At 36.8% G+C, this 12370-nt stretch overlaps 2 protein-coding genes across 4 annotated transcripts in view; one reads left to right on the top strand and one right to left on the bottom strand.

The window, feature by feature from the left end:
* Positions 1 to 12370, top strand: part of LOC111515710 (protein FAM13C) — a 71084-nt gene that overhangs the window by 20240 nt on the left and 38474 nt on the right. The window lies entirely within an intron of this gene.
* On the bottom strand, positions 1795 to 2973 carry LOC141480729 (uncharacterized). Its single transcript, XM_074171107.1, has 2 exons — positions 2757 to 2973; positions 1795 to 2691 (listed from the first exon to the last, which is right to left on the bottom strand). The coding sequence occupies exon 2, from the start codon at positions 2688 to 2690 to the stop codon at positions 1983 to 1985; it is 708 nt and encodes a 235-aa protein (XP_074027208.1). The 5' UTR covers position 2691; positions 2757 to 2973; the 3' UTR covers positions 1795 to 1982.

Genomic DNA, 12370 nt, shown 5'->3' with positions numbered 1-12370 from the left:
TTATATGACAAATAAATTACTATTTGTTAGTCTTTGAATATATATACATTATATGACAAATAAATTACTACTTTGACTGAAAAGTCGAAATTTGGAATTTGATAGTCATTGAATATCTATGCATATGATGAGTACTACTTTAAATGAAAGTTGAAGTTGGCATTTGTCAATCATTCATATGCATATAATGATGAATACTTTCACATACATATATTTCGTTTGAGATTATAATGTTAACATAATGTTAACAATGGTATGAATCTGTTTCTGTTTGAAAGTATAATGGTAGCTCTGAAAAGAGCTATTTTTTTATTGTTTCAGTCTTTAATTGTAGCCCTGAAAAGGGCTGTTATTTTTTATTAATCCATGCAATGATATGGACTAACGCTCCTCATCTTCAGAAACAATAATTATGGTATCGTCATCTGAATCAGATGATATACTAATGATATCATCCTCATAGTAGTCATCTGAATCAGATGATATACTCATGATGTCGTCGTCGTCATAATCATCTGAATCAGATGATATACTAATCACATCATCCGCATTATTATCGTCAACAGCATCTATGTCGTCCTGAATACCTTGTTCCACTCGTTCTGCGAAATCATCAGGAAGATCATAGATTCGCTGCAGAAATTGAGCGAAGGTTGTACTCAAATGATCAGACGTTGAATCTATTTCATGTACTTGGATGGGTCCTGTACTCGACATTGTGGAAGAATGATATAGAACTGGGATTGTTGCTATATTTATATTGGAAGAAATGAAATGGAGGGGGTGAAATGTAGAACAGTGTTTGAGATTCGAAAACATCAAGAATGAAACTCTGAGCGATTATTAGGAGAAATTCTTAGTGATTATTATGGAAAAAAAACTAATAAGAGGGGGAGGAAGGGAGAGGAAGGGAGGAAGACACTGCCCCAGCCTCGCAGTGCCTCGTGTACACCAACCAAAAAGTGTGTACTCCGTGGAAGGAAAGGAAAGGAAATGATGGACGAGTAGATGATTATATGTCATCATCGGAATTGAGGACATCATCATCGATCAGGATTGGGGATGGCGGAGGACTATCCTCGATGAGGATAGGGGATGGTGGAGGACGTCTAACGTCAAGCTCGTCATCAGCATCATCGCCAGAGTCGTCGTCGTCATCATCGTCGTCGTCGCTGCTCATTGGGACAATGTCATCATAAGCAGGGTCCCACCATCCGTCAGGATCTGGATATTCCGAATCGTCCAAGTGTCCTTCGTCACTGCCAGTGACATGTTGAACTTGCATCCTGATGTCGTGATCCTGGTATTCATATGGCGGACTGTGGGGTTCCGTGGTGGAAGAGACTACCTGTACCTGGCTGTTATCCCAGTAATTGAAGTTGTACCCCTGATCCGGGCAGCTATAGGGTTCGGAGGTTGAATCGGGTTCCATCTCGATGCTAGCTGATCAACTGAATGTTTCATCAGATGATTTCTACTTTTATACTTTCGAGAGGGAGTGGGAGAGGAGTGGGACATTGAGTAGGGGTAAATTGCAGTGAGACATAAGACATATTCAATGAGTAGGGGTAAATTGCAAAGTGACATAAGACATATTCAATGAAAGAGATACTTGAATGGATAAAATACAAATGAAATATACTTGTCGATTTCACTATGAAACATGTCTATTTTTTTATTTTTTAAATTTTCTTCACATGGAATTATTTACAAGTGATTAGAGAACACAAAAATTGATGTGAGGTATTTGTCTAGAAGAACTTGGAATTGAAATAAAAAAATAATAATAATAATAAGAGGAAGTGAAGAAAAATGCTCCAACCATCGCATTGTTCAATGTGTACCAAACCAAAAAACAGTGTACACCCTTTATTTCACTTCCTTTTCCTTTATTCAATATAAACTTAACAAATATAAACTTAAAACTACCATAATTAAATATTCCTAACTAACCTAAAACTAATCTTATATTTATACTTAATCTACAAAAAAGGGTCCATAGCTGTCCATAACCTTTTGTGTAGCTCTATCGAAGAGGTTGCCGCTTCACACCTTTCCTCCAGAGATGCAATGTCACGATCTAGTTCGGCCATTTCTTTCTCTATTTCCCTACGTCGCTTAACCTTTTCACCCTTTAGGCGGTTCATGTTAGTCAACGCGGCCTCACTAGATCGGGCAGCATGTTCTATTTCTTTGCATCTCTGTAGAAAAGTATTCATCTTTTCACTCACCTCTCCGATAGGCTGTCGCACTTGTGGCACCAACACCTCAGGATCCGCCGGTGTCGCTGGCAGCGGTGGTAGTCGCGTCACCAACGGCGACAATATCACCAACTCCGGAGAAGGACTCCTCGGAATTTCCACTGCTGCTGGTGCTGCTGCTGGTATGGAGGCCCTCTTACGAGAGGTCGAAAAACTACCTGCATAAGGATTAGTCCTATTGCAAGTAGCTCGGTACTTTGAAATAGGACCAACCCTTGCTGCAGGTCGTTGGCAAACCTTCTTCACAGCCCTGACTTCCTCCTCCTCCTCGAATAAGTCAGGGCTAGAAGATCTACACCTAACTCGCGAACGCGAAGTGGTTGCCTGGTCACCCGTCACCGCTCTCGAAGATGCTGCCTCCTCCTGGTCAGCGGACACCGGCAGAATAGACGCCACAGCATTATTCACCTCCTGTGTATTGGTTGCCATTCTGAAAAAGAAGAAATAATACAAAGTTAGTTGATATAAAAAAAATAACATTCTTAATTTACTTACTCAAATGTCAAGTTAGTCGTCGGAAGCTACTGCCTTGAAGTGGAGTGGACTGCTCTCGATGAGATGACTTCTCGAACTGAATGTTGTGTAGTGCTCTCCGGAGGGTATCGACTTCGATGCGTGAGTGGTGGGAAAATGGTGGGAGCGCACATGCGCGTTGAGGGTAGGGGTGTACATGCGCAAATGTTGGGAGTCGGGGGGGGGGCGGGGCTTCGGGGAGGGGAGGGGCGGGGCTTCGGAAAGGGGGCGGGGCTTCGAGAAGGGGCAAAAAACGCGCCCCGGATGCAAGTGGTGGATGTTGAGCGCTAAAATTCGGCCGCTCCGCGGTCGAGCGGTCGCTTGCGGTCGCTCGGCCGCGGAGCGGCCGAATTTTAGCGCTCAACATCCACCACTTACATCCGGGCCGGATGCAAGTGGCGGATGTTGAGCGCCCCAGGCCGCGAAGCGGCCTGCTGAGCGATCGCTTCATGATCGCGAAGCGATCGCTTCGCGATCGCCTATTAACCTAACGTAAGTATGCAGCTAACCTAACGTAACTGTTAACCTAACCTAACGAGGGAATACTAACCTAACACCTAACCTAACGTAACTATGCAGCTAACCTAACGTAACTATTAACCTAACATAACGAGGGAATACATTCACCATGTTGGTTCCATTAATACATCATCAGTTGGTTTTGGTTTTGGTTGTATTATTCTATGATTTGGATTAACGTTCAGTCCTGGATATCCCAGTCCACCTGATGATGATGGCTTGACTTTATAGTTTCTCTCCAAAACTTCTTTATGGTTTTTCTCCAATACTTCAACTCTCTGTTCCAGTACATCATACTTTTTCATTGTAGTCCCTGTTATGTTTGACATAGCATCAAATTTTTTATTTGTAGACGCTGTTATGTCAGACATTTTTATGTCTACATCACTTGTAAGTTTGTCAAATTTACGAGTGAAAGTTATCCGAGCCTCTGCAATTTTATCGTCAAATGCTTGCCGGGCGTCCCGAGCAATATTGCCTATTGTGGATTGTATTGCAGCTTGTAGGGCTAGAAGTATAACTTCCTTTGCTCCATTAATTTCCCCCTCAAGATATGATACAGTTACACAATCACTCTTGTCAATTGGTTCACTTGTATTTTTCAATATTTTCCTTTGCATGTCATAATGACCATCTTTTGTTAATTTAAAACCATTCCCAGGAGGACCTCGAATGACATTACCACCCCATTTTCTTTTTCTACCAAACTTATCGATTGTTTTAGACATTGTGCACTCTACGATGATTCTCTTCAAACTGATATTTCTGTCATTTACATTATACTATATATTGCAGTAATTGATTAGGGAAATAGAAATAATACAAATAAAATTTTAATCATTTTATATTCATTACAGTAATACATATACATACATACATAATACATTAATATCACATTACTTCTATCATATATTATTAATTATAAATGGCTACATAAATATCAATATTGAATTTTCCGGTTTTGAAGATATTGAATGATATTTCAATCATTGATCTCGGCAGATAATAAATTAATCAATTGATCCAATGGAGTCTCCTGAGATTGTGATTGTTGAATAATATTACTTATCCAACGAATGTTCTCATTTGGATCGTTTTCATAAAATTCAATATCATTATGACCCCAAGGAAGAGTGTGGGTAGTATTCGGAATGATAAATCGTTTATCGTCGTGATATGATAATGCAACTTTATTTTTCAATTCAGTATACATATCATGTAACACGCTTCTAAATGAATTCATCTTTCTGAATATCATACCACCTTGTTCGACGATTTTTTGATAATCTTCGCATGTCAATTCATTCTTTATTACAGATCGTTTAACCCCTTTGGCTTTCTTAAATTCACCATCAACAGATTTCACATAATATGCTTTAGCACCTGTACCATAAAAACTCATGATTGGATCATTTGGAAATTCATCTTTGAAGTTACCCAAGACTGAACTTGTTACTGGAATATTGAATTGGTTAACTATACTGTAATTGGATGTATCAAATCTACTTATGTTAGTTTTTATGAATTCATAAAAATTTTCTGTGTTTACTTTAAGAATGAGCGAGTCGGTATCTGTGTAAAGTAAAGAGACATTTTCATCAAAGTGTTGTTTGATGCATCCATAGAAAAAGTCATACATGACTGTTTTAGATAATTCTAATATGGAAAATCCCAAATATAATGGTTTATCGTAATGAACCTTCACTCTACCCAATTGAATGGCAACGAAATTATCAGTGAAAATTGAACAATTTTTGAAATTTGGTTTGGCTATGAGAGTGCTGGCACCTATATTTTTCTTTATATTTTCCCAATGTGTAACGAGTCTAACATCAATTCGATTATCTACATTCTCCATTGTCTTTCCATACACCGCATTATTCATTAGTTTATAGAAATCTTTAACAGATTTGTTGTTAGACCTATTACGCATTTCAGTATTAAGATCTATATAGGGTTTCATCCAGCATGATTGTTTGAATTTCAATACTCTATGTGTATTCATTACAATCAATCCATTTTTGACAGCTTGCTGTAGATTCCTATAATGAACAATATATTTTCTTTTATCATTCAAATTTGGAATTAATTTGGGAATTTTCGATTGTGTACGAGGTGGTATTATTTTTTCGACTAAAAATGGAAGGTCAGAATGTTTATCATGCAACTCTTGTGGATAATGAATGTCCACTTCAAATACATACCCATACGGACTATCAGTACTCACATCCATCACATCAAGATTAAGAATTTCATTTGGTGTCAACCATGTAAATTCACTTATTGGTAGAGGTTGTGACATACTGTGACCGTATAGATTTGTTGCATCTAAATATGTAATGAATGTGGAAGGTTCATTGGGATTATAATTGGGTAAAAATCTATTATTTGCTATATGTTTCCTCTCGCTACATTGACTAATTCCACCTCGTATACCTTTTTGAAAAAAGTGAATCATATCAATGTCAGTTAGTAATTCCAATTCAACATTAGTGAACTTCAACATGGCATCCCATGATAATCCAGGTGCAGTGTAATATTGTGCCGGATCTAAGTTATATATCTCTAAACTTGTGGTGCGGAAATTTTCAAAAATATCACATAGTAGCAATACATCCGACTTCAAATACAAATCAGAGTATTCCCCCAAATTCTGACACTCGAATAAATTCCAAACATTTCTAGCCCTATCATAATCAGTTTCCGATATATGTTCACAATTGAGTGTGTCATAAAACTGATTTTTTGTCGGAAGTAATGGATAATTCAATTTGTCAATGTCATCAACAAAACTATATGGAAATACACCTTTCTGTCTCATCAAATTGAATTTCTCAATTTGTGGGAAATGTTTGTGCATCTCCAAACATTGATCGGAGGTCAAGTTTGCACCCAACTTCTCCAACGAATTAGTCATAAATTTATAACTATCGATAAATCTCATTTTGAGATAATTCTTCCTAACCACACCATCTTTATCGGTATAGCTGTGTGTAAAGAGATGCTTCGTGAAAGATATATATTTCTCTTTAGTTTGCGGGATAACATCAACTTTCTCTTTATTCCTATACAATTCTTTTATGAATAAATGACAATCATAACCACTTAAATTATGAAAAATGATAGGTATGAAGTTTGGTATTTTGAAATTTAAATTACATTTCGAGTGAGCGGCATGTGATCTTTTCTTTCCTGTGACATGACAATGATCTCTTACTTTGACGTCACCATCAGTAAATGCTTTATTACATATACCACAAGTTCTGGCTGCAGCAAACTGTTCTTCTTCTTCGACAGTTTGTGTATCCATTGGTTTAGGGTTTCTGAGATGATTTTCATGTATCTCTTTCAAATCATCTTCAATGCTACTCACAAATTTCTGAGCTGCATCTACACCCCTATATGTAACAAATTTTGTCAAATCATCATTATATGAACACTTTATCAAATAAGCAAATGAATATGGGGCATGTTTGAATGTTTTAATCGTGTATGAACTTCCAGGATTTGGCTCATTCACATGAATCGGTTTAAGCACTGATTCAAAATCAGCATACACTACAAATGGCACCCTCATTTGCCTCTCAAAGTTTTCAAACATTAGTTTATTTTCCGCAACCATTCTACCATATTTATTGATCTTTAAATTAGTAGTTGGTGTTGTGGTACTAATGTGATTACAATCATACATATTATGACGTAAAAGCAATCTCTCATCAGAAAAATATATCAAACATCCGTCACAAAAATATTTTTTCTGTCTATGAGCTGATAGTTGATTAGAAACTAATCTTGAAAGATCTTTGATCCAACAATAGTGACCATTACCGGAGTCATCAGTTATAAACAACAAATTGACATGTCTCCGGAGTCTTCTCTGTGAGTATCGCAATGGACCAATCACTTCATACTTCATTTTACCCTTCTCAAATGTACTCTCTAAACCGTAAACATTAATTGAAATATCATTCCTATCTTCGAATATTTCGATACTCTTATTATTAACTTTAACCGGAAAATCCATACCTGTGACATCTAAAACAGTGGAAAAATGTGGATATGACGTAAGTTCGGACACTCGACTATCTGCAGGATATAATGCTGATGTTATAGCCCAAGCAAAACAATATTGATCTTCATTACGAACATTCACAACAGCTTTCTTCCATTGAATACATTGAGGCAGCTTCACATATGAACGTCCTTCCAGTGGACTGTATTTATTAATGTTGACCTCGAGAAACAATATTTTTTCACAAGTCCAACCTGAATTATAAAAAAAAAAATATTACTATTCAATCTTATTGAAATTTTTAAAAAATAAATACCTGAGTCACGATCCTGGAACTCAGTCGTTTGAGCCACAATTACATCACGGAATCCATCAAAAACAGCATTCAAATCTGATGATTGGTCCACTATTTTATTTTGGGAATTAAATGACTTCGTGTCCCTCGAATCATCAGTCTGAAGAATATAATTCCCAAAAACTTCCATATTCACCTTGATGCTTTTATGGATCCTGATGGCTGATTCCAGTAATTCAATGACCTTCTGCCTAATCTTATTGAAAAATGACATGTAGTCACTGGTTACAATCGAACTCTCCACCCTGTATGTAGCAATGCGGCAATTGAATGCATTCGTTATAATTTGAACACCGTCAGACAATTGAACACATGCATTATTTTTATGACTCATGGTTCTTCGGTGAGAATTCACTTGGCTCATAGGAATTGTCACATTACAACAATTGCACGTATACATAGGTGTTGCATTATCCACTCTCACCCGTTTCACTGCAGGCCCTCCTTGGCAACTCTGGAGCTGATGCCGACGAAGATTATCACTACGAGTGAAAGATTTACCACAGTCACAGGAATACATTTTATTTAATAGTTCTCACTAACTCACTTGATGTAAACTGACATAGCCAACACTCGTACGCTTCTTAAATACACTCTGATAGGACCCGTCAAGACGTCATAGCCAACCCCACTTCTCAACTACATGCGCCAAGATTACCTCCCAACTGAATGCGATAACAGATGTCGATATACGAGCAAGCAGTGGTCGTTGCGGTCTCGGAGAGGGTAGACGCTAGGCAAACGGTCCTCGGCTGCCGTTGTGTCACCATCGATAGCGGGGCTAGAGCGAACCTTCATCGCTTCGGGAGAGGTGAGGGCAGACCGATGAATACGCATTACTCTGCCACACGTCGTGGAGTGAACATGTCGCTCTCTAGCCGTTGAACGGTTATTGCTGTGACGTCACTCCACTACTAACTTGGTGCCCTAACACCGATGGAGCATTTATTACTTGGAGGATCTTCGAAGTATGCAGACGTATGTTTGTACATAGACAAACAAGCACATGATGAAACCCTGTACCGTGCATTCTCCTACACACACACACACACACACACACACACACACACATAAACACACAAAATCTCATATGAAAAAAAAATCTGAACGATCCATGCACCAGACACTTCAAGGTCACAACGCCTTGACTTCACTGCACAACAAAAAAACTTCACCAAACAACAACCAATAAAAAAAGCAATTAATACGTCATAGTGGTGGGGGGAGGCCGAGAATCAGCTGTAAACAACTACTAGAATTCGACAAATTGTCACGTAGGGTATACCTAACTCCCTTTCAGCCTCGTGCAGAGAAGCATTTGGAAATGCATGAAAGTATCCCAAAACTGTAATACCATTGTCATCATCATCCACTTTAGTCTTCTTACGAATGATTTTTGGACGGAAGGTTCCATTCAACCTACAGTTTTTTAGTAGTCGATTCATCACAATATTATTCGGCTTCGGAAGTTGTGGATATCTTTCATGAAATACTCGACATGTTCTACTTGCAATTCTATTGCACTCACCATAAATTATTAATAAATTCAAGAAATCTTCATTACTGTAACCTAATCTTGACATTATTCTATTATAATTGGTAGCTATCACAATCAGTCAAAACCACCAACGAAAGTCTGACGTTAAATAATTGGTTTATTTATTCATTTTTCCAAAGCACACTATTAAAAAATATTAATGTGTACTGTTGTACGTTAGAGACCAATACCTCAATGTTTACAAATTGTAACTTTTTCTAAGGTAGGTACATACCAATTTCGAAATGACTGATCTGAGACAGTTAAAAAACTGGATCAAAATATTACTGAGTATAAAAAAAATGTTGAATATCTAAAATAAGTGATGAATTCAGTTTCAGTTTGAAACAGTTTATCTCGAAAACGGTTCAAAATAGAAATAGTATTATCTGAACAAAGTTAATCTAAAATTGGATGTAGAGCTCAAAAATGTTGAAATATACAGGGTGTTCTATTTGAAAAAATTGAGTTCCTCTCATTTTTTCATGAGATCAAAGTATCTGCATTTTTTGAAGACCCTGTATGAGGCAAATGAAAATATGACTCGGAGTGAAGATCCTCATAGTATTACTCCACTCCATTTCAAATTTGATCGTTTTAGTGCAAGAGAGTTCAAGATTATCAGCATTTATAAAAGTTCATGTTTGGTAAAAAAATATCGAAATTAATTTATATCTTCTAAACGGTAATAGATAGGTATAGGGAAATAGTATATGAATTTGTTGACAAAGTGATAATGAATCATAATATGATATATTATATACGGGGTGTTCCATTTGAAAAATCAAAGAAGCCGCAACTTTATAGTAGAAGCGACAACGCTGCTTCGTCTGAAATATTTTAGGCGTGTAAGTCATATTGATTTATGCATACTGTTAAATTTTCAGGTTGATCCGTTGAATATTTTGTCAGAAACGGCTAATTAACGCTCATCATGAAAAGCCCTGTATATTCGGTCAAATCTGATGTTGCTTATAATAGTTTGTTCCCCCCCGAAATCAAACTTGCGATATAGATTCTTATATAAATGGAAACTTACTCTCTGTGTTTCAGTATTCAAATGCATCCGAATCTTATTTACTGTTATCTTTTTTTTGCATTGTTCACCATCGCTATTGGAATCACTACACAGGAAGAAATCTGCATTGTTATCAATCTCGTCATTACTATTAGTACTTGTCCAAGGACGCCACATTTTAAACAGAAAATTTTAAGTAATTATAACTACCCCAATATCGAATTTCAACACTCAAATTGCGATCAGTCAATCATAAAACTCGATTGCCAAGTCTACAGTCTACCTGGACTAATTCGCTGCCGGTTCAATTCTATGTATTGATTTTTTCGCCTTTGAGAGTGCCGCCAACTTTAAGATTGTAAAATATGGTTTACTTCAACTATACCTACTTTGGAATATTCATAATAGGATCTTAACTTTTACTGAAATATTCTTCGTTTAAATTTTTTAATTTTATTTTTCATTGTTTTTTATTTCCAACAGTAGAATGTTAAATAGAAAATAACCTGATTTTTCAATCTCTTAGTATGCTGAGCAGAACTGATCAGAAATTCCATGATACTGAATTAAAATCATTCCCAAACCATGTGTGACTTCCTTACAAAATAAAAAGAATTTAGGAATTTCTTGATATGCAGCGAAGAGAATTCTCTAGAACCGGTGAAAGAAACTGTCTTCGAAAACGTTAGTAATAATAATAATTGCATGTTCCAGTTAATGTCTTCGTGAGGGGAATGTCAACGCCGTTTCCAAGCGTTTACTTCTTTTCATTGTTTGTCATATAAACATAATATTTCATTTTACTTTCACAGGGAATGAAGATACAAACAGACAAAGTTCGCTACTGTATCCACAATTAGGTTTTTAGCCCATTTTTATGAGTCTACTTTGAACTTTGAATACTACTTCAATTCAATTAAAATAAGCGCCACTTTTATCACTTTTCCAGCGTTTTGGCCTTTTCAATACGTTTCAAACCACCAAAAACCGAATGGGAACTGACGCCCAGTTTTTCCGCCATCCAATGCACTGCTTGTGATGGGTCAGTCTCTACTAGGGTCTCCAAATGTTCATCCTGGATTACTGGATCCTGGATTTCAGGGTTCATCTTCAAGGTTAAAATTTCCGCAACGAAATTTCGCAAATCAAAGTCGCACTGTGTGTTCATTAACACTATCATTCGTAAAGGATAATTGACCTAATATCTAATATCCTAATATACCTAATATCCGCTGTATGATACCCAGATTTGTCGTGAAAGAAACCATATTCAATTCAATACCACAAAAACCCAGGCAGTGGTTTTCTCCAAGAAGATAAATGTCTCCGAACCGGATGTCAGGTCAGATAATTCCGCTTTCTGCTTTGATAAGTTTGTTGGGGGTTGAATTGGACACTAATATGTATCACTTCTATATATACTTTCAGAGGGGGGGGGCTTGTTCAAGTGACTTGGCACATTTGATTCCACCAAAAGCGGTACATATCAAAAATACGCGACGGACTGTGGCTCCTCATCGTTTTGAGGTTCAACTCAGTACACCTCGAACTTTACTGATTAAAAAATCGTTCATCTGGAGAACTGTGTTTATGTGGAATCAACTTCCTGAGAATGTTTTTCGAAATGAATTTAATCGCCAGCGATTCAAATCCAATGTGAATCGCTACTTTCGCACAGGCACCGCTCTGAGAGCGCTTTGAGGATTTTCCTGTAGTGCTTGTGTTTTGTCCATTGAAAAATGACGTATAAAGTGGTATAAGGTCGAGGTAACCCTACCAATGAAATATTTTGAAAAATATGTTGTTGAATATGTCACATCAACCAGTGAGAAAAATGTTTTTGAAGGATTTTGGTGCAGATAAAAAATTGCAATTGTTATTAACAAAATAAGATAAAAAAAATGGTATTTAGATTTTCGTTAATAACTCAAAAAAAATAATAATTAAGCAATTTTGAAAAAAGCTCGTTAAAAAGGAGGAAATTTTTAATGAAAAAATCCTGACTTCCGAAATTCTACCTCCAATATTTTTAATTTTAATTTGACGTTGAAAATAGGGTTCCGCGCGGCTATTACGGCATGCGCGCGCTGCCGCTAAACAGAGTTTATCAAAAGAAATAATTTTTTTATAACATAAAATTTGAAAAAATCTAGTA

Source organism: Leptinotarsa decemlineata, unplaced genomic scaffold (assembly GCF_025532065.1).
Source record: "Leptinotarsa decemlineata unplaced genomic scaffold, Ldec_3_MD MMD2_tig00000008_RagTag_RagTag, whole genome shotgun sequence".
Classification (NCBI taxonomy): Eukaryota; Metazoa; Arthropoda; class Insecta; order Coleoptera; family Chrysomelidae; genus Leptinotarsa; species Leptinotarsa decemlineata.
Note: the sequence above shows the minus strand (reverse complement) of the source record. Positions and strands in the feature narration are given on the sequence as shown.